At 38.5% G+C, this 27,752-nt stretch overlaps 1 protein-coding gene across 8 annotated transcripts in view; it reads left to right on the forward strand.

Annotated features, from left to right (window-relative positions):
• The window catches only part of ORC3 (origin recognition complex subunit 3), a 73,295-nt gene extending 45,823 nt beyond the window's left edge, over positions 1 to 27,472 (forward strand). For 6 of the 8 annotated variants that reach the window (XM_031667298.1, XM_031667301.1, XM_031667305.1 and 3 more), the window contains 7 exons: positions 13,783 to 13,916; positions 17,366 to 17,445; positions 18,388 to 18,485; positions 22,729 to 22,870; positions 24,766 to 24,882; positions 25,759 to 25,838; positions 27,037 to 27,472. In XM_031667298.1, coding sequence (XP_031523158.1) covers positions 13,783 to 13,916; positions 17,366 to 17,445; positions 18,388 to 18,485; positions 22,729 to 22,870; positions 24,766 to 24,882; positions 25,759 to 25,838; positions 27,037 to 27,142 — 757 coding nt within the window. In that variant the 3' untranslated portion in view covers positions 27,143 to 27,472. Of the gene's footprint in view, positions 1 to 13,782; positions 13,917 to 17,365; positions 17,446 to 18,387; positions 18,486 to 22,728; positions 22,871 to 24,765; positions 24,883 to 25,758; positions 25,839 to 27,029 lie in introns of all 8 variants that reach the window. The other 2 variants (XM_021937584.2, XM_031667299.1) reach the window with 2 other exon arrangements.
• Positions 27,473 to 27,752: the final 280 nt, after the last annotated feature.

Genomic DNA, 27,752 nt, shown 5'->3' on the forward strand with positions numbered 1-27,752 from the left:
TACTATTAGAAACATAATCTAATTAAATTTCTTACTTGAAATTTTTTATAAGATTCAGCTTAAATGATTTTTCAAGAAAAAATCCTTTTTACAGATTGAGCATCTCTAATCTGAAAATCTGAAATTCAGAGTCCTCTAAAATTTGAAACACTTCAAATTTCAAAACTTTATGAGCACTTGTGATACCACAAGTGGAAAATTCCACATCTGACCTCATGAAATGGGTTGCAGCAAAACAGAGGCACACCACACAGTTTATTCAGCTTGCCAGCATTTGTTGCTGTTGTTTAACACTGATACAGGTATTACTTAGTTACACTGAATACATTATTTTTTCACTGTACCAATGGTGTGTCCTGTTTTTTAAGTGTTAAGTACTTAATATGTGAATAAGTGTAAGAAAATGGTTGCATATGAATTCAAGAGTCAATAATGATGGGATACCAAACAACTACAGATTGATTGTCCATCTAGTTGGCCGAGATAGTGACACCTTTGCTTTCTGATGATTCAGTGTACCTTGTTTCATGCACAAAATTATTTAAATTATTGTATGAAATTTCTTTCAAGCTATGTGTACAAGATGTATTTGAAACATAAATGAATTTTGTGTTTAGACATGCATCCAATTCTCAAGATAATCTCATTATGCACATATAGCAAATATTCCAAAATCTGAAAAAATCCAAAATGCAGAACGCTTTTGTTCCCAAGTATTTCACATAGGGATACTCAGTCTGTATGTGGAAGCTGACACGTTTAAATAATCTTAGATCAGATGATATCCAGCCCATTCAGAGTAGTATGGCTGTAGACATCCCTTTACCCCTAATTCTTCTGCTTTGTTTGGGAAGAACATGGAAGAAAAGGTGACTTCTGCCCCCGCTGCTCTTACCCCCACCATAGTGGCCTTTGGCGACGCCTCCTACCTTCCCCCAACAACTCTCTTGCGTGTTAGAGAGAAGGGGCCCTCCCAGCACAGAGTTGCATTCCTCCCCCCAGTTTATTCTAATTTATTAATTTAGTCCCACCCCTTCTGAGCCTACAGCCTGAGGACTGCAGAGTAGCTGCCCCAGCCCCTCCCAGGTCTGACCCAGCCTGGGGAGTGGGACAAGGCTTGGGTGTGGCCCTGTTGGAGGTTGATCTTGCTGTTTTTATTTCTTGCCTTTATGTTTGTGTTCTGTGATATTGTTGAGAAAGAAGAGGCCAGGCACAGTGGCTTATGACTGTAATCCCAACACTTTGGGAGGCCGAGGTGGGCAGATCACTTGAGCTCAGGAGTTTGAGACCAGCCTGGGTAACGTGGTGAAACCCCCACTCTGCCAAAAATACAAAAAAAAAATTAGCCTGGCATGGTGGTGCACATCTGTGGTCCCGTCCTCGGAGGCTGAAGTGGGAGGATCACTTGAGCCTGGGAGGCAAAGGTTGCCTTGAGCTGAGATCGCACCACTTCACTGGGGCCTGGGTGACAAAATATACATATAAAAAAAGAGAAAAGAAAAGAAAGAGAAAAAAAAAAGAAATGTGGGCAAAGCAGAAGGAGGTGGATTCAAACCCCAGTATGTCACGGCTCATGCCTTTTCTTTAGTGGTGGGAGACCCTTATCTTGTAAAGGAAATGTGTCCCCTTTCTCAACCTCTAGTGTATTTCACAGAAAACAAAACCTCCCAATAAAACTGTTGAAACCTGGAAAATAAAACAAACAATATGTCATCTACTTGATGAAATATCTGGTGACCATTTAAAAAATATTTACAGCGACTCTGTAATAATGTGGGAGAATGTTTATGTCACATATTTATTAGTGGAAAAAGACCAACATAATTTTATATCACAGTTAGTTTTTAAATGTATGCAACAGACATTGATGTGTGTGGGGAGCATGCAAGTGTGCATTTATAATATATGCCATAATTGGACATGAGCGCAGTGGTTCTGCGTGTGTTCTGCCTTTCCTTGCTCAGTCAACTCTTGGAGTATGAAGACCACATCCCTATATGGGATATGAGCGGGTTAATTTTTCACTCAACCTTGTGTCATTATATAAGGATATGTTTCCATTAAAAAGCCATTTGGGAACAGAAAGTAGTAACAAATGATGCTAACCCAGCAGTGAACTAGGTAAGTACAACTGTTTTTCATTATCAGATGTGAAAGACTGTAAGAGGAAAATTGTACCCCTCTATTAGAGAGAATTTCTAAACACCCATCTAGAAATCAAACACTAGGCCAGTAATTTTTCATATTTTTAAAATTCACAGAACCTTGCATAAATAAGGTTTTAAGGGTTATTGTAAATCAGAGCCAGCTGGGCACAGTGGCTCACGCCTGTAATCCCAGTGCTTTGGGAGGCCGAGGTGGGGCAGATCCCGAGATCAGGAGATCAGGAGTTTGAGACCAGCCTGACCAACATGGTGAAACCCCGTCTCTACTAAAAATACAAAAAATTAGCCAGGCGTGGTAACAGGCACCTGTAATCCTAGCTACTCGGGAGGCTGAGGCAGGAGAATCGCTTAAAGTTGGGAGGCAGAGGTTGCAGTGAGCTGAGACCTTGCCATTGCACTCCAGCCTGGGCAACCAAGCGAGACTCCATCTCAAAAAAAAATTAAAAAAAAAAAGTCAGAGCCTCAACTTAAAGGAGTATGTTGGATCAGCCAGCGCTGAAGAGTACTACACTCTTATACCAGTAGCAGTGGATTATTGAATTGGGGATAATGAAAAGTGTGCCCCATGTCTTAGGGGAATTTATGTCCCCTACCTCATCAATTGAGAATTACTCATCTACAGTTATTCCATTTTCTTTCAAATAAGGAAACCAAGGCCAGAAACATTGACTTTTGTACAGTTGACAGAGCTGAAACTCTTTCAACCATATTCCAGTTACTTAGAGGTGATAATAAAAAGAAATTTATGGTTTTGTGGCCAGTAGTCCATGTTCAGAGTGTATCCAAAATTTTAAACCAGCAGAGCAAGCTTCTGTGGACTCAGATCCCCCCTCCCCCATCCTGACACTAGTCATATTGGCACAGGACACAGATATAAATGAAAGGAGCCACAGTGTCTAGTCTGCTTATCCTAAGTATAACCTTATGAACTTGAAAAGAAACAGACTTACAAATCGAAGGTGATTGATAGCTGGAGGAATTTACCTTAGGCCAAAGGAATTATTCTAATTTCTGAGTAAGGCGTTTGACTTGAACAGTAATATATTAGCAGGTCAGCTGAGCTTTCATTGAGTTAAAAAAAAAATGACTTGAATAATGATACTAACATTTGATCATTTCAGCTTAGCTCAAAGAGACTAGAAATTTGGACTCTAAGTAATGCATTATTTCCTGACTTTGCAGATCAACTTTAGGTAATATTTAAAGATCTACTTAGGAAAAATGACACAGCTCCATAATCTATGATATGCTTCCTAATAAGCTAACTTGTGATGATGTAGATTTATCCATCCAAGAGCTTTATGAGACTACATCATTAAAATATAATTTCTGGCAGGGCACGGTGGCTCACACCTATGAATTACAGCACTTGGGAGGTCAAGGCAGGCAGATCGCTTGAGCCCAGGAGTTAAAGACTGGCCTGGGCAACATGGAGAAAACCCATCTCTACAAAAAAATACAAAAATCATATGAGCGTGGTGGTGCATGCCTATAGTCCAAGCTACTTGGAGGCTGAGGCAGGAAGATCACTTCAGCCCAGGAGATTGAGGCTGCAGTGAGCTGTGATTGCACCACTGCAGTCCAGCTTGGGCAACAGAGTGAGGCCCTGTCTCAAAAAATAAATAAATAAATAGGCCGAGCATGGTGGCTCACGCCTGTAATCCGAGCACTTTGGGAGGCTGAGGTGGGTGGATCACCTGAGGTCAGGAGTTCGAGACCAGCCTGGCCAACATGGTGAAACCCCGTCTCTACTAAAAATACAAAAATTAGTGTATGGTGGCGCATGCCTATAATCCCAGCTACTCAGGAGGCTGAGGCAGGAGAATCAATTGAACCCAGGAGGCAGAGGTTGCAGTGAACCGAGATCGCGCCACTGCACTCCAGCCTGGACAACAGAGCGAGACTCCGTCTCAAAAAATTAATAACAAAAATGAAAAATAAATAAATTAATATAATTTCTTTGTTTTAGAAAAGGAATTGCCAGTCCTGAATTTTCATCACATCAGGGCCTTCATAATTATCTGTAGGCTTACAGATGATGAAATCAGGCTTGGGGCAGAATGTTAAAGTTTTCTTTAAAACAAAAGATATTGAGAGTCACTGTTTTTCGTGTAATGGTTTCCAGGCTTCAATGTGCATAAGAATTAGCTGAGATATGGCCAAGCGAGGTGGCTCATGCCTGTAATCCCAGCACTTTGGGAGGTAGGCGGATCAGGAGGTCAAATAATTAGCTGAGATATTAATCATTTCAGCTCTTTCCCCAGAGCTTCTGTTGGGAACACTGGTATGGTGGTTCAGCAGGAATTTGCATTTAACAAGCACTCTGGCACGTTCAGACAGATGGCCCAGGGACTATACTTTGAGAAATACTTCTGGAAAATAAAGGGGGAGGTAAAAAAAAAAAAAAAAAAAAAAGCGAGGACGGGGGGGAACTTTTGAGGAAAAAATGACGCTATCAAAGGAAAAGTATTTGTGGAGAAGCTGAATGGCTGTAGGCAGTTGATCTCAAATTGGCTCCAAAACTGGACTGAGGTGTTTACTAATAGTGAGCTAATGGTTTTTATCACAGTAAACAGAAAAAAAGATCTGAATTTGTATTTTGTTTTTCTTTATTAAACATTTGGTGCCTACTGCCACTTTTCTGCTAGCAAAATGAACAGATAACTAGGAAATATTAATTTTAAAAACTCAGAAATAACTCATCAAACTTTGACTGCTTTTTTCTTTCTTTCTTGTGAACTCAGGGTTATATAGTCATCCATCACTGTCTGTGGAGGATTGGTTTTAAGAGGATACCATAAGTTCCATATATGAAATGGTATATAGTGTTTGCATATAACCTCTGCACATCCTCCCGTATATGTTAAATCATCTCTGCATTACTTATAATACCTAATACAATATAAATGCTATGTAAATAGTTGTTACACTATATTGTTTAGAAAATAATGGCAAGAAAAAAGTCTGTACATGTTCTATACAGTCTCTCCTCCTACTCCCCAAAATAGTTTCAATCCAAGTTTTAATCCACCAATGTGGGACCCACAGATATGGATGGCTGACTGTACTTTTAAAAATTACATCAATAGGCCAGGCATGGTGGCTCACACCTATAATCCCAGCACTTTGGGAGGCCGAGGCAGGAGGATCACCTGAGTTCAGGAGACCAGCCTGGCCAACATAGTGAAACCCTGTCTCTACTAAAAATACAAAAATTAGCCAGGCATGGTGGCACACACCTGTAGTCCCAGCTATGAGGGTGGCTGAGGTAGGAGAATTGCTTGAACCCAGGAGGTGGAGGTTGCAGGAGTTAGCCAACCTGGCTAACATGGCGAAAGCCCGTCTCTACTAAAAATACAAAAATTAACCTGGCATGGTGGTGCGTGCCTATAATTCCAGCTACTCAGGAGGCTGAGGTGGGAGAATCACTTGAACCTGGAAGGTGGAGGTTGCAGTGAGCCGAGATTGTGCCACTGCAACTCTAGGCTGGGTGACTAAGTGAGACTCCATCCAAAAAAAAAAAAAAAAATTGCATCAATAAAGTATGTGTGTATTTGAACTTAGTAAAGTTGCTTCTAACCATGTGATGAATTAAATTTATTCTTTTTGATACATTCCACAAAAAAGCATGGCATCCCACAAAGGGCACCATGACTTCTAGGTGCTTCCCAGGATGAGCCAGTTTGAGAACTGTTCCCTTTAGAAAAAGTGTTCTTCACTAAGGCATTAGGTTAGGAAATTAATAATTATTGCATGGTTATTGCCTTGCTCATCCATTAAAAAAAAAAAAAAAAGGTTTTTTAAATGCTTTTTTTTTGAAACCACTGATCAGATAACGAAGATAACCCTGGTCCTTACCTATACAGAATTTTGGTCAAATGATTGATGTAAACAGTAGAGAGCTACAATACATAGTAGTAAGAGCTGTGGTGGGTCAGGACTAGGGTGCTGAGGAACCAGTAGACTGGACAGTTAACCTCCATTTGTGGGATTGGACAGCTTCTCTAGGAAGTGCCACCTAATATGAAATATGAAGGCTTAGGAGGAGATACACATACTTTTGGTTTCTGTTTCATTGTTATGATACTACATAATTACTTTGTTGTGTTAGTCCTCAAATAAGACAGTTTCTTATTTCTACATGCTTTTTTTAAAAATGTGCTTTTTATTATTTTTACATCTTTTTTGTTTTGTTTTGTTTTCTTAACTTCCAGTCTTCGTTGATATATTTACATTTGCAAGTTTGAATTCTGAGTATTTTTCAAAACTGGCTAGTAATGGTAATGTCTGTTTGGAATTTGAAAACTCATCAGGCAAAAGATGTTTTCATTAGCCATGGATTGGCCAGTATTTTCTTGTAGCCTGTTCTTATAATCAGACATTTATATAATTAATTGCCAACAAATTATTGACTTTCGTGATGGAAAACAGAACCTCATTGCCTGGGATGATTTAGCACAATGATTGCTTAATGATTATCTTTGTCTTAGTTAAGAAAACTTTTTTAAAAAATGACAACCTATAAAGCCTTTATTGTTTTTCTCAACTCCTGTGACAGATTACCTATAAAGCTTTTTGAGGCAGGTCTGGCTCATGCGGGCTGGAGTGCACAGTGGCCGGATCTCAGCTCACTGCAAGCTCGCCTCCGGGTTCACGCCATTCTCACTGCCTCAGCCTCTCCCGAGTAGCTGGGACTACCAAGCCGCCACGTGCCTGCCAGCTAGTTTTTGTATTTTTAGTTAGAGACAGGTTTCACCGTGTTAGCCAGGATGGTCTCGATCACCGACACCGTGATCCGCCGATCTCGGCCTCCCAAGTGCTGGGATTACAGGCAAACTGCCACCAGCGCTGCAGCGGCCTAAAGCTTTTAATACATTAGATATCACAGGCATTTTTTGGACCATTTACCTGATAGTGAAATAAGTCTTTTTGAGGTGAGTCTGGCTGTCACCCAGGCTGGAGTGCAGTGGCCTTTGATCTTGGCCTCACTGCATCCACCTCCCGGGTTTAATGCCATTCTCATGCCTCAGCCTCCCAAGTAGCTGGGACTACAGGCGCCCTTCCACCTCACCCCAGTCTTTTTATTTTAGTAGAGACAGGGGTTTCACTGTGTTAGCCAGGATGAATTCTCCAATCTCTGACCTAAGTGATCCGCCTCCCTCGGCCTCCCAAAGTGCTGGGATTACAGGCGTGAGCCACTGTACCCAGCCAGTTGTGAAATAATTATTTCTTAATCAAGTTGGATAAAGATAAATCGCTCTTTTGTGGCATTAATGAGACCTATCTTAGACATGTTTTTTTTTTTTTTAATTTCTCTTTAATCTCACATGGTGGCTTTCAAACTTGTTAGTTCTGCTATTTTCTTTACAATTTTATTCTCTTTATTTTAAAACAAAATGTTAGTTGGAATGCACCAAAATTGGAAAGCATTGTCTCACTGTCTCCAATTCTTCTCCCATTCTCTCTTTAACTGATTACAATTAGGTTTGTGCTCCCGATCACAACTAGTTTGATCAAAGTCACCAGTGACCTCCATGTTCCTAAATCTAGCATTAACCTGTTATCAGCATTTGACAACAGTTCATCACTCCTTTCTTAATGGACTTCTAGGACTTTCTTGGTTTTTCTCCTACCTCAGTGCATGCTCCTTCACATTCTCCTTTAGTGCTTTCTCTTCTCTCTGACATCTTAACATTACAGTGTCCCAGGGCTTAGTCATAATCCTACACCTCTCTCCTGAGTGCCAGGCTGTTATGTCCATTTATGTCCTCTTTAATACCTCCACTTAGATATCCAATACACACCTCAAAGTTAACGTACCCCAAACTGAACTCCTGATCTTCCCCTGAAGTCTGTCATTTTCCTACTGTCTCTTTATCATTCTGATTGTTCAAGCCAAAAGCCTGGACTCTGCCTTCATAATTTATCCAGAATCAGACCTCTTCTTGCCACCTTCCTTCACTTGTACCACCATAGTCCAAGTCATTGTCATCGCTCACCCGGATTATTGCAGTAGCCTCCTTTCTGGTTTTTCTGCTCCCCTACAGATTCTCCTCAAAGTAGCAGTCAGAATAGTCCTTTTAAAATATTTCAGATAATGTTACTCCTTTGCTCAAAACCCTCCATTAACTCCGCATTTCATTCAGAGTAAAAGCCGTATACAGTGACACTACATGACCCCCTCCACTCCCCAAGTGGCCTCTCTCTGATTACTGCTCATTTTCTCTCTCCATATCAGACATCTTGGTCTCCTTGTTGTCTTGAATATGCCAGACATGCCCACTATGGAACCTTTGCACCCATTGTTCTGTCTGCCAGGAAAAGCTCTTCTGGATATTTGTATGGCTAACTTCCTTTCCTCCTTTACATATTTGATCAAATGTCATCTTTTCAGTGAGGCCCTAACCATTTAAAAATTGAAATCTTCCCCCTCCCGTGACTCTCATTCTGTTCAATATTTTTCCATAACATTTATCAATTTTTAACACATATATCATATATATGATATAGATAGATAGTGTTTAGTGTCTGTGCTTCTCCCAACTCTCCCACTAGAATGTAAGTTCCATGAGGACAGTGATTTTTGATTTGATAAGGTGTACCTCAAATGCCCAGAACAGTGCCGTATGTAGTGTGCATTCAATAAATATTTCTTGAATGATTGGTTCATGACTGAAAAAGGAGTTGAAACCCAGTTTGAAAAATGCTTGTCTGATAGCTACACTCAATCCTTAATTTTTTATTCGAGGTGCTATATATAAACACACTTTTTTGGAATAAGGTAAATATTTTGTAGTTGTTTTCAAGTGATCTTCAGTTAGGTTTGGTTTATCCAAAGTGCTTGGCCGGCCGCAGTGGCTCATGCCTGTAATCTCAGCACTTTGGGAGGCCGAGGCAGGTGGATCACTTGAGGCCAGGAGTTCAAGACCAGCCTGGCCAATACGGTGAAACCCCCTCTCTACTAAAAATACAAAAAATTAGCCAGGCATGGTGGCATGCACCTGTAGTCCCAGCTACTTGGGAGACTAAAGGACGAGAACTGCCTGAACCCAGGAGGCAGAGGTTGTAGTGAGCAGAGACTGCGCCACTGCACTCCAGCCTGGCAACAGAGCAAGACTCCGCCTCAAAAACAAAAAAAAACCAAAACCCAAAAAAAGGTGCTTGCTATAGTTATTCTAATAATCTAAGTGATAAAATAAGTCTTCTGATATTACCCCTTGTATTATATAAGTTCGAAAACCAGTCATCCACTGTTAGCTATTTGCACTTAAGATTTTTTTCCACACACAAATGTATATTAAATAGTACTATATATGGTGTTCCACACTTGGCATTTTTTGTTTTTTGTGTGTTTGTTTTGTTTTTGTTGTGGTGGTTATTTTGGTTTGTGCCTAATCTACCATGGATGCCATGTTTTGAGATGCAATATAGCATGCTCAGTAAGAGCATGGATGTCAAGCTAGACTGCCTAGGTTCAAATCCCAGCTTTGCCAATTACCAGCAATTGGATTCTGGACAAGTTTACTTAAGTTCTCTGTGCCTTTGTTTTCTCATCTCTAACATGGGAATAATAATAGTATTTACATCATATTGTATCAAATGACACTTGATACACAAATGTGAGTATAAATGTTAGCTGTCATAATTAGTATTACATATTGCCCTACCTCATTGTTTATCATCACTATATAATATCATGTTTTTAAAGTGCTTTTTATTTAATCAGACCCTTTTTTGATATATATTTAGATTGTTTCTAATTCTTCACTATTACAAACAATAATCATGAGCAGCAGTAAGTCTGTATATTTGTATAACTATTTCCACAAAACAAAGGTAGATGTAAACATATTGAGTCTAAAATATAAACATTGTTGTACAGTGTACACTCACACCAACCATGTACCAATGTGTATTTCCTACAGTCTTGCTGCTGCTGGATATTATCAGGCTTAAATATCTTTCTTGATTTTCTTCTAGTATTTTATGGTTGATGAGCTAGTTCTTTTTCCCTGCTCCCATACCATACTTACATTTTTATTCTATCTGAAACGCATTTTTGTGTATAATGTGAGATAGTGGTCTGTTTTTTTAAAATAGTTAATTCTAATACCCGATATCTTTTCCCCCACTGATTTGAAATGCTATCCCTGTGACATAACAAACACCCAATGTACACCTAGATCTCTTTCTGAACTCATTCTCTTCTGTTGACCTGTCTATTCCCAAGTACCATCAATTTTAATAACTGTGGCTTAACACTTTAATATATTTACAGCCCCACCATACACACGCAAGTGTACACAGATTGTTGCTGTTTTTTAGAACAATTATTCCAGATACATTTTAGAATAATTTTATTAGGTTTTAAAATTTACAGCCAAGCGCCATGGCTCACGCCTGTAATCCCAGCACTTTGGGAGGCCGAGGCAGGCAGATCACCTGAGGTTAGGAGTTCGAGACCAGCCTGACCAGCATGGAGAAACCCTGTCTCTACTAAAAATACAAAATTAGCTGGGCATGGTAGTGCATGTCTGTAATTCCAGCTACTTGGGAGGCTGAGACAGGAGAATCACCTGAACCCAGGAGGCGGAGGTTGCGGTGAGCCAAGATCGTACCATTGCACTCGGGCAACAAGAGCGAAACTCCATTTAAAAAAAAAATAGAAATAAAAATAAAATTTACCCTGTGGAATTTTGTTTCAAACTGTTAAGAATATAGATTAATTTGGAACAATTTGTATCTTTACAATAGTGAGTGTTAAAATGTCTGTTCATTTATTCAGGGCTTTCTTTTATTATAGGTCATACATGTGTATTATAATGTGTATTGCTGTGTATTCTGTAGCTTTTGTTTCCATTTTGAACATGGGCTTTTTTTTTCATTATGTAGTTTAATATAAGGTATTGATTATATATATATGCATGCATATATAAGTATCTTTTATTTACTCACTTTTTTACACACTCTCTTTTTTTTTTTTTTTTTTTTTTGTTGAGACAGGGTGTCTGTTACCTATACTGGAGTGCAATGGCATGATTGCGACTCACTGCAGCCTTGATCTCCCAGGATCAAGCAGTCTTCCTACTTCAGCCTCCTGAGTAACTGGGACTACAAGCATGCGCCACCATGCTGAGCTAATTTTTTCTATTTTTTGTAGAAATGAGGGTCTCACTTTGTTGCCCAGGCTGGTCTTGAATATCTGGGCTCAAGTGATTTTCCCATCGGCCTCCCAAAGTGCTGGGATTACAGGCATGAGCCACCATACCCAGCTCTTTTACACTCTCTATTTTATTTACAGTTCTTAGATTTTCTAACTTTACAGTCACATCATATGAAATGATAAATTTCATCCTCCTTCCTAACATTTATACCGTTTCTTTTTCTTAATTTATTGTAGCATCTAGACTCCAGAATGATGCTGAATAATAGTGATGATAGCAGGCAGCATTGATTCTGTGTGTGTACAATTTTACTGGAAAAAAAAATTTTTAATGACTTCATTGGGGTTGGTTAAGTTATTATTTCTAATCAGCCTTACCTCAAGTCTTGTCATTTTACATTAATCCAGAGAATACTTGGGAAAGTGTAAGATCTTTCTGCTCTGGAAGCAAAACATAATCTTGGGCTAAGAATAAGAGGACTAGGCCGGGCACGGTGGCTCACACCTGTAATCCCAGCACTTTGGGAGGCCGAGGTGGGCGGATCACCTGACGTCAGGAGTTTGAGACTAGCCTGACCAACATGGTGAAACCCTGCCTCTACAAAAAATACAAAATTAGCCGAGTGTGGTGGCACATGCCTATAATCATAGCTACTCGGGAGGCTGAGGCAGCAGAATTGCTTGAACCTGGGAGGCAGAGGTTGCAGTGAGCCAAGATCACGCCATTGTACTCTAGCCTGGGCAACAAGAGTGAAATCCGTCTCAAAAAAAAATAAATAAATAAGAGAACTAATAACTATTTGAATCCCTGGCAATTTAAATCTGAGTACCTTCTCCAATCAAATGCCACATTAAGAGTTATGACTAATGAAGTTTGCTTCCAAAGTTATATGAAATAATGCCCTCTTTTTTGGTCTCCTGGAGAATAGGCTAGGTTTGGCCTTCCTTGATACTCAATTATTTGGAGCTCCAAGTGCACAGTAGCTGTTGCTGCCCCTATCCTGGGAAGCTAATCCTTCACGTGCTGCTAACTTGGGTTAGATCTTCTGCCAGCCGTACCTCACCCGTCTTTTCCCTCTAAGCAAGTCAGTGCGTGTGATTCCTTGGACACCAGAAATGCTAATCTTGTCTACTTGAATAGGCCTAAAGGTCAGGTTTAACAGATTGTTCAAGTGTATGTGACTTTGAGTTAAGTTTCTTGTCATAACTCTATCTGGGCAATAGAAGGCCACAAATTTTAAATCTCAAATGTAATCAAGTATGAAATGTCTTGGCTTATTTTTCCTTGACCAGTTAGCTGCCTTTCACACATAAAGATTATATCTTAGATAATTATTGTAGAAAGAGGAATATATAAGTTTTAATACTTTAAAAAAAAAAACTCTGGGGAAATTTACTATTTGGTCTACCCCGAACAATTTCCATGTTTAGTGGTTGTCTACTTTTTGTTGTTGTTGGGGTTTAAATTTTAGTTCAGGTAACCAGTTCAATTTCTCAGTAATCATAGTCTATTTAACTTTGTTTCTCTTTCTCCCAACTTAGCAATATTAGTATTTCTCCTCATTTTTTTATTATGAAAGATGTCAAACATAAGTTAATTAGTTGTATTACAAAATGCCCACATTCTGGATTTGTCTGTTACTTCATGGTTAATATTAGAACTTTTAATCATCATAGTTTTAATGACTTAGGTGCACTTGCTGAGAATAATTTGAGTATTTGTATTATGCCACTGCTTAAAAATTCCTAATATTGGTCTGATTCCTTTTGATGCCATTACTGAGTATGATCTTAGTGGAGAAATCCTGTAAGCTCCAAGAACAAGGTCCTAACTTTAGAATATCTGTGTTTTCTCTCCATTTCTAACAAAGATTTCTTCTATAGCTGTGAATGAGCTACTCAACCACTCTGCCTGTGCTATAAATAACAATTAGAATTGCCTACTTCATTTAAAATTCAGTGGGTTTACTGACTGATGTTTATAAAGCCCATAGGAGACGTAAAGCATAGTTTAAATGGTGATAATTAGAGAAGTGAGTGTAGTACTTATATTTTTGGTTCCTTTAAACAAGTTTATATTTAGCACATGTCATAACTTCTGTAGACATTTCTTATTTCATATGTATGTTTACATCAAAAGAAAGGAAAACTATCATTAAATGCCTACTATACAATCTGTATAGTAACTTTGTTCTATATTACATAGTGTTAGAGCCACACTATTAATCCAGTCCTTTGTAAATTTTCTAAGCTACACTTTATCATGAGGAACCTTTAAGAATTCTTCTGAATGTCACATATATGGAGAAAATCTCTCCAAAAAATGTTGATAGCTACTAATGAAGAATTTCTTTTATCTTCTGAGCAGAAACATTTAATATACATTAAATAAAATGTTTTTTAAGTGTTAATTTTCTAGTTATATTACATTTCCTGTCACTGACTCTGTTCTAGGATGTTGGCAAAGGATGAACTGATGACCATACTTGAGAAATGTTTCAAGGTTTTTAAGTCTTCTTGTGAAAAGCATCTTGGCAGCACAGCTAAGAGAATAGAGGAGTTCCTGGCCCAGTTTCAGAGCCTCGATGGTAAGAGTGTATTATTCTCCCAATTCTATTGGCCATGACAGTCACTTAACTAAAATGGCATGGAAAACCCCACCTTCTGATGTGCCTAGAGATGAAGAGATAAAGTAGTTCATGATCAGTCAGTATGCCACGCCTCATAGTATCACATTTTAACAATCACAAATAGGCCAAATGTTTCTCTTCTAGATTTGGTTTAAACAATGAAGAGCATCAAATGGGCAGAAAAAGAAATTCTTTCTCCAGTTCGACAGTTTGGAGGATTTGTCTTTAAAAAGTCAACAAAAAGAAATAAAAAATATTGGAAAGAGTAGCAGGGTGTCATAATTAAGAAATCTTTTTAGAGGTTTTTTCTTAAGCATTTCATCAAGTTCTTTATAGATTTCAAAAGCACTGCATAAATCATTTGTAAGCTTGAAAAATTAATAGCTATGAACTGCTTTCACAGCAATGAGGCTCATTGGCATGTTGATTACCAAAATCCGCATGAGGCTTACTTTAATCGGATTTACAAAAGCTAGAATCTTTCAGTCCTAAATTAACTGAGGCAGCCTGGCACTCTTCACTGTTGGAGGGTTACAGTTTCTCTCTTTTGCTTGACCTCCACATGATCATTTATAGATCCTGAATGCTTAGGGTGTCTGATTATATATAGGTAGCCATGTTCTGTTCCCTAAATGCTAGCTTTTCATGGGCTCTCTTCTTGCTGTTTCTAGCACCAAAGTATGGTATTCTTTTAGTAGAACAATAACAACAACAAAAAATACTGGTGTGTACCTTTTAGTTTTCCCAAATTTAGGGCAATTTTTTAATGGAGTTTTGGGGGAAAAGGTAGTTTTTTATATATATTCACATAGAATTGGACATGACATATTGAAAATGTCTTATGTAAAATGTCTGTTTTAATCCTTTTTTATGTTTGGCAAGTACTTCTTTGTCTTAAAAATCTTTTGGCTTTAGGAAACTGCTTTTGCAAAAATCTTCTCATATCTCTCCATAGCTGCAATGTGAGGCACTTGATGAGTGCTCAGTCATGGAAGATGAAAGAGAATGTTTGCCTGACTAGAATGGCCTGAGCAGCCAGAGTGCGGAAGTCATCAACAGGCACTAAGGGGTTTTCTTTCAGGTTATGTGTGGGTATTGCTCTTGCCACTGCAGCATGAGCTGAACTACTTTTCAGAACACAAAAACTTTTAAGGGCTGGATACTGGTATCATTAAGATCGTTGAGTTCAGCTATAACCAGAAACTAAAGTCTAGGAAAAGACAGTAGCTTGTTTGAGATCACACAGCTAGTGGTAGCACTCAGACCAGAGCCCATCTCTCTTAACCACTAGTTCATAGTTTTTCTATTGCTGATTCACAATTTAAATACGCCCTAGTAGTGATCATTGGATCAGCAAGGGGCCACCCTTAAGTACATAAATAGAGTAAAAGGCTTAGAAAAATAAAAGGTAAATAAGGTGTAAATTTCAATCTTTTACAAAATTGGATTTATGGAGATTTCTGTAAAAATAAACGGCACATACAATTTTTCATCTTTTTTTGCTGGATACCATTAACTAGAGGTAATCTAGATAAAATTTTAATTAGAGCTCATATTATATGAGCTCTAATTAAAAAACAAATTCTATGCTAGAACTGAATAAAGGAATGCAGCTTTTGAAATGGGAAGGTTGGAGATTAAGATGATTAGTAGCCTAAAGAATAAAGAATTTTACAAATTAAAGCAAAACCACTGTCTTGAAGAAATGTCTGTTATTTCCTAATTTTCAGAAGTGACTCATTATTAATAATAAACTGAAATTAAAACTCCCCACATTGGATGAGTAGAAATATTTGGCTATATGCTATCTCTGTTCCTTAACATTTATTACATATTACAGTTTGGTTTTAAAATTACAGTTGGGAAGAGTTAAGTAGGGCAGAGTGTCATATCAGATTTTTTTGAGACAGGATCTTGCTGTGCTTTCCAGGCTTAAGTGCAGTGGTGCAGTCATAGCTCACTGTTACCTCAGAGCTCCTGGGCTAAAGTAATCCTCCTGCCTCCACCTCCTGAGTAGCTAGGACTACAGAAAAGGGCCACAACACCCAGCTGATTTTTTTTTTCTTTCTTTGGAGACAGAGTCTCCCTCTGTTGTCCAGGCTGGAGTGCAGTAGCATGATGAGCTCACTACAGCCTCTACCTCCCAGGAACGATCCTCCCATTTCAGCCTCTCAAGTACCTGGGACTATAGGCACGTCCCACCATACTTGGCTAATTGTTTTGTATTTTTGTAGGGATGAGATTTTGCCATGTTGCTCAGGCTGGTCTCGAACTGCTGGGTTCAAGCAATCAGCCCATATTAGATTTATTTCAAAGGTATATTGGGTTTATTAACATGTAGCAGACTACATGTTAATGACATGGGACAAAGAAGCTAGTAGACATTTTAACCTTTAGTTATGTCTTTTTTGAACTAGAAATTACTTATAGCTAAAAAGCAGTTTATCCTTTAAGCCAGTACATATTCTCCTGCTGCATCCTCCTGTCATCGTTTTAGGCCAAACAAACCATGTGTGTGGAGTTCACAAAACCCAACCTGCACTTGAAGGAGAATGTGAGAGCCTTATGCTCTCTAGAAGGAGCACAGCTATACATTTAACCAGTTATGGTTTTCTTTCCCTTTGCTAAAGAACCATGATGCCTTTACGTTTTAGTGGATTATTTCAAAACTCTTAGACACTACCCTCTTCATACTCAAATTGTGTTGTTTACAATCTTGACATAATCAAAGGAAAACAGTTTTAAGTTTGTATGATTTTTTTAAAAAGCTATGTATAAATAACATCAAAAATATTTGAGACTCGCTGGGCGTGGTGGCTCACGCCTGTAATCCCAGCACTTTGGGAGGCTGAGGCGGGTGGATCACCTGAGGTCAGGAGTTTGAGACCAGCCTGGCCAACATGGCAAAACCCCTTCTCTACTAAAAATACAAAAATTAGCCAGGCATGGTGGCCGGCGCCTGTAATCCCAGCTATTTGGGAGGCTGAGGCAGGAGAATCACTTGAACGTGGGAGGAGGAGGTTGCAGTGAGCCAAGATGGCGCCACTGCACTCCAGCCTGGGCAACAGAGCAAGACTCCATCTGAAAAAGAAAAAAAAAAATTTTTTTTGAGACTTTTTGCTGTTGCTTTGAGGGAGTTTTGTTAGGTTGTATTTTGTTTTGTTTTCATTGTGATAACACTTCTAAAATTCAGTAGCTGGTTTTTTGAAGACATCACTACAGCACAAGTTATGTATTATTGGCCTTCAGCTTCTGTAAGAAATCATTTATCAGATGGAATCTTGATCTCTTGCCACATTAAATATATATATATAGGTGAAACTTTTACTTCCTTTGGAATAGTAGAAATGTTTGTTCTTTTGACTTGGATTTACCCTCATTGATGTCTATTGGTTTTGTATTAAAAGCAGAAAACAAAGAGGAAGAAGATGCTTCTGGGTCACAGCCAAAGGGGCTTCAGAAGACAGACCTGTATCATCTTCAGAAGGTCAGATCACTTTCCTTCCTTCCAGGTGCATCCTGTGACACTCCCTCTTTTCAGTTTGTGCTCTAGATTAGCTCTGCCTGGATGTTTTTGTTTTCATTTTTAAACCACAATCAGGAACAAAGCAGACTTTTAACTCACTTCTAAGTTGAACATCCTGTTAGTCCCATTGCCATCATCACTCTACATATACCCATTCTGGAATCTACTAGCTAACATAGGTGGAAACCATTCTGTGGGCTCAGCAAGAGAAAGAATTAGCTAGCAATAAGAGAAAATGGGAACATGGCTGCACAAAAGAAATCTGATTTTTTATCTGATGTATTTTTCTGTTTGATCAAACTGAGAGATTTAAAAGAGCCTAACTCATTAGTTTTAGTTACTTTTCTTGATTTTTTAAAATGCATATTCAAGTACAGAGTGGAAATTGAGCCACAGAATGTCCAATATATTCTTTTTGAGATAGTTCTAACTTTAGGATCTTGATTGTCAAAATGAAGAACCTTCTTTGTACTATGATACCAAATTATGATAAATGTAGAGTAAAAGTTCAATCTAAGTAAAATAAAACACATGGAACCTATTCTGTTAGTATGGCAAAAAGGCAAGATTTTTTTCTTTATCCTGTTAAGTCCTTTTCTTAAATGAATTAATGAACTGTGGATACCGAGCACTCTGCCATGTAGTTTAGTAGTAAAGTGAACTGCCCTTTTCCTCTTTCCCTAAAAATTTACTTGCATATTATAAAGCAAAACACCTTTCAGGAGAGATTCTTGCCAGACCTTAAAAATAAAACGAATAAACAAAACCCATTTTGATCTTTCTCTGTACATCCTGTCTTATGGAAAAGGCATCAGCTGCTTCTATAGAACTTAGCAACAGAGCTCCCTCTGAGGGGTTTTCTGTCTCAGGATCACCAGAAAAGGTATGTTCTTTTATCCATAGTCCTTATTGGAAATGAAGGAGTTAAGAAGAAGTAAGAAGCAAACCAAATTTGAAGTACTCAGAGAAAATGCTGTGAACTTCATTGACTGTCTAGTGAGGTAAGTCTAAATTTAGCTCTTAAGAGCTAAAAATCATGCTGTTTTTCCAATAACACTGGTGTCATAGCTGTCTATAGCCAATCCAGAACATTCTTCTCCCAGGTTAGGCATTATGCTTTTCATGTCTCTCCATCCAGCTTAGAATTGTAATTTTTATTCCTTTTCCATCATTATCAAGATGTATAATCAAATGACTTAGTTCATTCTTTTACTCTCAGTTCAAGAATATAGGCTTAAATTTGATCTACTTCATTAGGCCAGGTGAGGAGAGATGAGTTAGAAAGTGAGTGTTTCTCCCCTATCTAATAACAAAGTATTTATATTACACTTAATCTTTGCTAGGAGTAAATGCTGGATCTGAGCCAAGCCCAGAAAACAGAGCAGACTAGCCATGCTGCTCTATTTTATCCTAAAGAAAGAACATTTAATTCTAAACAATGCCAGCGCACCTCATTATCAGGTGCACTAAATTTATGTTGAGACATGTGCTTGGTAAATTTAGAAGTCTACCAATCCAGCCTGTATTTTAGGATGATTCCTTTTTAGGAAACCCAGATCATTCTGATTCATGGATTTCCCAAAAGTCAGCTTTATGTAGCTGTGTAAAATCACCCACCTAATTTTGGTGGAAGTTGGGCATGCTACAGAAAAAAATGAGAAGTGTGCAAAAGAAGATGATTTAATAACCTAAAAAGTGTGGTGAGGGGGGAACATGTTTATTGTAAATTTTAATAGCAGTTTAAACCCAACAGAAGGCTAGGCACTGAATAAAGTACTGAGAAAATAGCAGCACAATTATTAAAGAGAAAGAGTGTTTTTCTGACAAATTACATGTCTTTTCTGAAAGTTAAAAGTTTTGTTTTCCAGAATAATGTAGGGACAGTCATTGTTCCTACTCATTGGGGAGAAATTGCTAATGCCATGAAAAGGTCCAAAATGGTCAACCTGTAATCCCAGCACCTTGGGAGGCCAAGGTGGGCAGATCACTTGAGGTCAGAAGTTTGAGACCAGCCTGGCCATCATGGTGAAACCCCAACTCTACTAAAAATACAAAAAAATAGCTGGGCATGGTGGCACACACCTGTAATCCCAGCTACTCGGGAGGCTGAGGCAGGAGAATGGCTTGAACCCAGGAGGCAGAGGTTGCAGTAAGGCAGTCGTGCCACTGCACTCCAGCCTAGGCAACAGAGCAAGACTCCATCTCGAGGAGAAAAAAAAAAAAAGTGATGAACTGCAATATTGGCCAAATGCTGGTCAAAAATTACATTTTAGAACTCATAGAGTTAACCTTGCCCTACTGGGCTTTCCTGTTCTTGTAGAGTGTCTAGCCCCAAACTCTTGACTCTTCCCTTTTACCAAGTAGTCACTAAAAATAATTTTACAATGTGATTTGCCAATTTTAGGCCAAATGTCAGGTTCCAGAGTTCTTACAAATTCCAAATTGTAGGCTCTGAAACCACATCAACCATTCCCCTTTCATGATCCTTCACCTAATATGTCTGACTTTTTACCTTTCTGAGCAGTTGTTGAAATAATCCTCAGTATGATTAAATGTGTTTTGTTGTAAAATCACAGAATCTCCCATACTAGGATTTAGTGTCTTTACCAAGATTGTCCCAGGAGGGAAGAGATTAGAATTATAGCATGTTAAAGCTAAAAGAGAACTGAAGAGTCAGTCCTGTGGCAGCTAAAGCCCAGAGAGGGGCTGTGACTCATGCAAGGCCACACAGTCTCATTCTCCTGACACCTGTCAAAAGGCCCTCTCCATTTCTTTATACTGCCCTCAATGGCCACACCACAGACATCTGGGCAGAGCTTCGGGTTATGGAGAAAGGATGTCCTTTAAAGACAAATATAAGCAGGAGACTTCAGGAGGCAGAGTTCACAGTATACTATGAGCAGCTCTTGGCAAAAACACAGGCAAGAATAAGTTGCCAGATCTTAAGAGCTGAGAATAAATTACCACTTTCTAAGTTACTGTTTTTGCCAATAGTAAGCTTCAACTTTGTAGCCCTTGTTGATACTAATTCTACCAGTTCCTTCAGAACCAACTCTTTCAGGGAAGGCCTATCATTTGTCTGGTCTGAATCCAAAATGAGCATAATGCAGTGCTCTAGTGCCAGACTCATTGCTTATTTCTTCTCACGTAAGTAAGTCAGAGAAATATATTTCTATGCCAATCTCCAAGTCTACAGTCAGATAAAAATTCTAATGTATAACATATTTGTCATTGTTGTTGTTCAACTAATGTAGCCAGTGGAAACAAAATTAAGGCAGATATTTTATTTTTGCTCTGATGGTTCTTTGAGGATAGAGAGGTCTTTTGCCTTGGGAAATGCTTGCATTTCTATAAATCACATGTAAAAATTGACTCTGTCTGGTTGCCTTGTTAGATATCCAATCCTTATTACATAGCAGGGACTGCAACAAGATCTTTTAATGACAGCCATGTATAATGATTGGGAAATAACTGCATGAGGTTAGTGTAGGAAGAGTTTATGGTCAGAAATTACAAATTGGTAGCCAGCCATCACAGAAACTGTTTCCTGAAGCTACAGCTAAGTTAACTTAACCTTGAGTAATTAAGATGTTAACAGTATCTGAGGTATAGAATACTGGTCCTTAGTGAGGATTAAGTCAAAATCATACACTCTTTGCAAGCAAGTTTTGTTCCAGTTGACTCTGGAGAAGGAGCAGCACCTAGAATCAGAATGAGCAAGGGGGTCATTAGCTCTTGAGATGAGGGAGGAAAGGGGTATGGTGAAGAGTGATGTCCATGTTGAATACCCTTTCCACTTCCTCTCTTCTTCAAAGCTCCTGGCCACATTGGGACAACACAAGTGTAGGAGATTTCTAGGGAGTGGTATCCTCTCCAGAAGAAGAGAAAGGATACTTGGAAGAAGGGGAATAATGTCCCGTGACTGGGCTGAGGTAGCTGCTTTGCTCTGCTTGTACTGGTGGGGAAAGGAGCTGACACAAGCTGTCATGTGGCCAAAATACTTTAGGCTCAGGGTTGGACTAAGCCCCAGAAATCTTCTTTATGAAGTCATGTGAGTTAACTATATACTTTAATCCAGTTAGTGACATTACTCTGTCAATGGGTTATGTGTGCCAAAGCTTCTCCCCTCCAATTTGCTACCCTCCAGGAATCCCGGATGATATCACTGTCATGGCATAGACCACCTGATGGGCTCATTATACACGCTAAGTGAATTTTTAATGCCATATTTTTTAGTTCAGAATTTATTAAAATTATTTTATCATCTAGCTTATAGGTTAAAAAAATCCCAAATTATGGCAGATTTTTTTATAAGTGAAATTTTATTAATGATTTGTTTTTCAATACTCTGAAACTAAGATTTAGCCTTTTCTGCCTTCTAACGTAAAAAGTAATTCCAATATATAAAAAACTTTTGGGCTGGGCGAGGTGGCTCACACCTGTAATTCCAACACTTTGGGAGGCCGAGGCAGGTGGATCACCTGGGGTCAGGAGTTCAAGACCAGCCTGGCCAACATGGTGAAACCTTATCTCTATTAAAAATACAAAAATTAGCCAGGCGTGTTGGTGGGCGCCTCTAATCCCAGCCTCTCGGGAGGCTGAGGCAGGAGAATCACTTGAACTCAGGAGGCAGAGGTTGCAGTGAGCCGAGATTGCACCATTGCACTCCAGTCTAGGCGACAAGAGTGGAACTCAGTCTCAAAAAAAAAACTTTTGAGGTGTCATTTCCATGAAAGATATCAACTAAAAATTTTCTGTGATCCAAGAAGAATTTCCTGAACTCTTAATTCCGGGCCTTTGTTTAATATTGCCAAAGGTTAAATGTTTGTAGTGCTAGAAAATGTAGATATCTGTTTTCTCATTTACTTTAAGAAATGCTATCTTAAAGATTTCTGAGCAGAAATATAGTATATGTACATTTGTTCCTAAAGGTTTAACTCAGAACTGAAATATACAGCTTCTTATAAAGAATCTAGAGGTAGTTTTAAAACCCATTATATGGAAGAGATGCAATTCTGAGTGAAACTGTATTAGATCTGATATTTGGGTTTGTTTCGTTTGTTTTTGGTTGTTGATTTTGCTTTTAGTAAATGGTTCGGTCCTCTACAGAGAGGATTGACAAAAATGTTGTAGTGGAAATTGAAGTCCAACAGAGCCTAAAAGGAAAAAAATGTATATATGTATATATGTAAAGAAAATAAACCTGTGCTTATCTAAACATGGATGCCTGACTGGCTGTTTCAGAGAATACCTTCTGCCTCCTGAGACACAGCCTCTCCATGAGGTGGTGTACTTCAGCGCTGCCCATGCCCTTCGTGAGCATTTAAATGCTGCTCCGCGAATTGCCCTCCATACTGCACTCAACAATCCTTACTATTATCTAAAGGTAAGATGAACATTTAGTTCTCTGATTTAGTTTAGTTTAGGTTTGGTCTCATTTTGGATTAAATTCAAAATAAAGATTCAGAAATTTCAACTTATATCAAGATTATATTTTAAAATTTACCAAAAATGAAACTGCCATTATTGAATTCTCTTTTTTTTTTTAGATGGAGTCTCGCTCTGTTGCCCAGGCTGGAGTGCAGTAGTGCGATCTTGGCTCACTGCAATGTCCACCTCCTGGGTTCAAGTGATTCTCCTGCCTCAGCCTCCCAAGTAGCTGGGATTACAGGCACCTGTAATCAGAGAACTAAATCAAATTTAGAACTAAACTAAACCTCAGCTAGTTTAGCTCAGGCTCTGGGCGTCATTGTCACAAAAATATTCTAAATTTGCAGTTATGTTTTAATGAGCAGAGAGTCGGCAACTCAGGGTTGCACCTCTCCTATATTTTTAAAAATGCTTTAGACTGTAGAAAAAAATGTCTAACCCCATAGAGATACCAATTAGTAGTCAACTGTTGCTGCCAGTTTTTGACAATGTGTAATCTTTGCCCTTGACATGCTGAAGTCAGATCATAGGCACAAATACTCAAGAGTATGTTACTACTCTTGTGAAAATAAAGGAAATGTTTCCTGTAAACTTAACAGCAGATAGGGATTAAACAATATGGCCTAGTAAATTACTGAAAGACCGAAATGGTTGTTTCTAGTGGGAAAGAGAAATACTTTGGGACTTCATCTTGGATTTTAAACCAAAGAAAGATCTATTCTGAGAGCATCTGCAGAGCTGAGTGTAGAGGATAACCAGCAGTCTGCCACTAAAACTCCTGGGGCAACACACTTCAGCAGTGCCCTCGCTAAAGTCCAGACACAGTTATCAACTCCTGGAAGCTCTTTAAACAATAGCTCAAGACAGCTCACAGTTTTAGAAACTAGCTTTCTTATGACCAGGCAAAATGATCACTTTAAACATTCAATAAGCTATATATACATGAAAGAGTTTTAAGTTAAGTACGCAGAAATCTTGCCACAGTAAATACTTAAGAAGCAACTCCATAAAACCTATGAAGAGCATTCCAGTGTATTGGCTTCTCATTGCAAAATGGCACACAAACATGCAGAGTATTACAAGAGTATTGAGTAGGACGATATAAGTCAATGGTTTTCAGTGATGGTGAAAACCATTGAATAATTTCATACTTAACCAAAAAATCAGTTGTTTTTAATATATAAGCCACAAATTAAAACTTGCAAAATCTGTCTTCTTGGCTAGTGAGTCACAGAAGAGAACTCGTACGATTTCAGTTGTTGTTGGGTGGGATATAATATACCCCTGATATTATAATATCAAAGCAGGGTATGTATGTAAGACTTTGTGTTTCTCAGTAAAAGCCATGGATTTCAAAACACTGATGGTTTCTATAGAGCTTAAGATCTGCAGTGTTGACAACATAGTCTTTTCTTTAAAAAATAATTTATACCCTATACCCCTGGTAAGTGGTATTATTAGTATTTACTAATACAGTATAGTAATTGTTAGAATTCAGCTAATTGTTGGAAGTACCATTTTATTAAGTATTCCTAAAGATCTCCATAAACTTTTTACAGCAAGTGCATTTAGGTCTCAGAAATTAGTAATTTATGGATTGAAATGAAAAATATGCTTATCTTCTAATCCTGGGAATATTCTTCTGGTTACTAAGAACTAGAGGGGTTGTGACCAAGACATAAACCTAAACAAGAACTGGTTAACTACTGAATAGACTCACTCACTAAATAAAGGAAACCAAGATTCCATTTACTGATTTACTCAGTTTAGGTTGGGGGGCTTCATTAATGTCTGATTTTGTTCCTAATAATTTCTAAAAGTTAGTCATCTTAGTTTACTGTTATGTTTTAGAATGAAGCACTGAAAAGCGAAGAAGGCTGCATTCCGAATATCGCCCCAGACATCTGCATAGCATACAAACTGCACCTAGAGTGTAGCAGGCTCATCAACCTCGTAGACTGGTCAGAGGTAGGTTGGGGGGAAAAGAACAAGCTGGATATTTTTCTAACCATCCATGATGACTTTCTCAGAATATTTTTATACTTTTAGTGCTTTGGAATTCATCTTGTGTTTAATGCCTTGCCTTTTATTTGGAAAGCATAAATCACTTCAAACTTTAAAAGTTCCTTAGGAAGTGGTAGCTCAACAGCCCCCACTCCCAATCCCCTGCCCTCTGATCCTGCATTCCTTAACCAAGCCAATTCTGTGTTCATGCCAGGTCAAAATAAGTATGTGATCTAACCCAATAGTTAGCATTAAGCAAAAACTAAACAATTTAGGTCAGTTCTGTTATTTCACAAAATAAAGCATATTATTAACCAGCATTTCTCTTGAATAAAAGAAAAAACCTACACAACAGATTTAGCAATCAGGAAGTACAAGGAATACTTGGCAAGGCAATAAACAACTGTTGTTATTCTTTAAAATAAACAACAATTCTTTCTGTCTTCAGAGTAGTATTACAAAGATCTTAACTCTATTAAAGGCCTTACAGATGTCACCATTAAAAATTACCCATAATTGGCTGCTTCCAAGAAAAATAGATATTTTCCTGCGGTAAGATTAGTAGAGGAAACAGGGCTTTCTTTTTCTTTTAACTTTGACTAGCTTTGTTTCTTGTTTTTCTCTGCATACTCTTAGTTCTCTGAAACAAGATTATTCAGGAACCATTACTTTATCTTTTAACATATAAGTGGTGTAAAGAGATCATCAGTGTAGTTTTGACAATCTTAAATTTCAGTGAAGAATATGTGCCAGCTATCAACAGCCATTAAAAGAAGTATAGTAAAAGATGTTTGGCAACTGTAGACATTTTTATTTTCTTCTCTCTTGTCTATTCAAAAGGCTTTTGCAACAGTTGTGACAGCTGCTGAAAAAATGGATGCAAATTCTGCAACCTCAGAAGAAATGAATGAAATTATCCAGTATCCTTTTAAAACCATTTCTACAATGTCCAAATACACATAAAATATAAGTTTATAATTTCTCCAGATCTACACTAGATATTTATAAAGGTATACTCCAAACAACCGTATTACTTGTTAAAATTAACCATATGGTGCTAGAATCACTGAAATTTCTGAATCTTTATTTTGAATGTAATCCAAAATGAGACCAAACCTAAAACTTTTGGTATCAAATTTATATCAAGATTATATTTTTAAATTTACCAAAAATGAAACTGCCATTATTGAATTCTCTTTTTTCTTTTCTTTTTTTTTTTTTTTTTTTTGAGATGGAGTCTCGCTCAGTTGCCTAGGCTGGAGTGCAATGATGCGATCTTGGCTCACTGCCACGTCCACCTCCTGGGTTCAAGTGATTCTCCTGCCTCAGCCTCCCAAGTAGCTGGGATTACAGGCACCTGCCACCACGCCCGGCTGATTTTTGTGTTGTTAGTAGAGACAGGATTTCACCATGTTGGCCAGGCTGGTCTCAAACTCCTGACCTTGTGATCCGCCCACCTTGGCCTCCCAAAGTGGTGGGATTATAGGTGTGAGCCACCTCACCTGGCCTAATTCTTTCTTTTCGTTTTTTTTTTTTTTTTTTTTTTGAGACAGAGTTTCGCTATTGTTGACCAAGCTGGAGTACAGTGGTGCGATCTCGGCTCTCCTCAACCTCTGCCTCTTGGGTTCAAGCGATTCTCCTGCCTCAGCCTCCCAAGTAGCTGGGATTACAGGTGCCTGCCACCATGCCTGGCTAATTTTTTTATTTTTAGGAGAGATAGGATTTCACCACGTTGGCCAAGCTGGTCTCGAACTCCTGATCTTAGGTGATCTGCCTGCCTCGGCCTCCCAAAGTGCTGGGATTACAGGTGTGAACCACTGCACCTGGTGTGAATTCTCTATTTTTCTAATGTACATTTAGAAGTGGGAACGGGGAGCAATTTCCATACTATGTAGAACATTAGATTTAGGAAGCATTAAGTACTTTTCCATTTATGTTTTATTAACAGTGGATACATCTTTTCAGTATTAATGTTTTCCAGTAACAGTTATAGTTTAATTTAGAAGTTTATATTTGAACTGTCTACTTCACTTTACCAACTAGTATTTTAACATTGAGATTTTAACCTCTTTTTGTCAAAAATACAGCACGGCCAGTTTCCTTAACTAAAGCCTCCAGTGCTCGGTTTATTAGAGCTGTTTCTGAACTAGAACTTTTAGGATTCATAAAACCTACCAAACAGAAGACTGACCATGTGGCAAGGCTAACATGGGGAGGCTGCTAGAAAGCAAATAAGTGAAGCCAGAACTATGACATTCAGCTTAAGAGAAAAAGGTGACCAGTCATATTTACATACACTAGAGGAGCCTGTTTTGGTGAGAAGATAAATGGGCAATCCCCATGTGATGTTTAACAAGAAAAGTACATTGCTAATCCCAAACAGGCATATATCAAAACACTGTGGAGTGCTTTAGAATCCAACAAATAATACGTAACTAAAACTGCTCACACATTTTACTGTACTTTCCACAAAGTCATTACTAAATTGTGAGTAAATCTTTCTTGAACTTACAGAGTATAAAAATGTAATAAATTCCATTATCCAGGAGTATAAGTTATTTGCAGTTGCTTTAGCAATCCTCATTCCTCCTCTCACAATTTCTTGCATTGGCATTCCTCACTTTAGTGTACTAGGCAATAAGTAACATGAGGCCAGGCGCGGTGGTTCACGCCTGTAATCCCAGCACTTTGGGAGGCCGAAGTGGGCGGATCACGAGGTCAGGAGATGGAGACCATCCTGGCTAACACGGTGAAACCCCGTCTCTACTAAAAATACAAAAAATTAGCCGGGCGTGATGGCCAGCGCCTGTAGTCCCAGCTACTCTGGAGGCTGA

Source organism: Papio anubis, chromosome 6 (genome assembly GCF_008728515.1).
Source record: "Papio anubis isolate 15944 chromosome 6, Panubis1.0, whole genome shotgun sequence".
Lineage (NCBI taxonomy): Eukaryota > Metazoa > Chordata > Mammalia > Primates > Cercopithecidae > Papio > Papio anubis.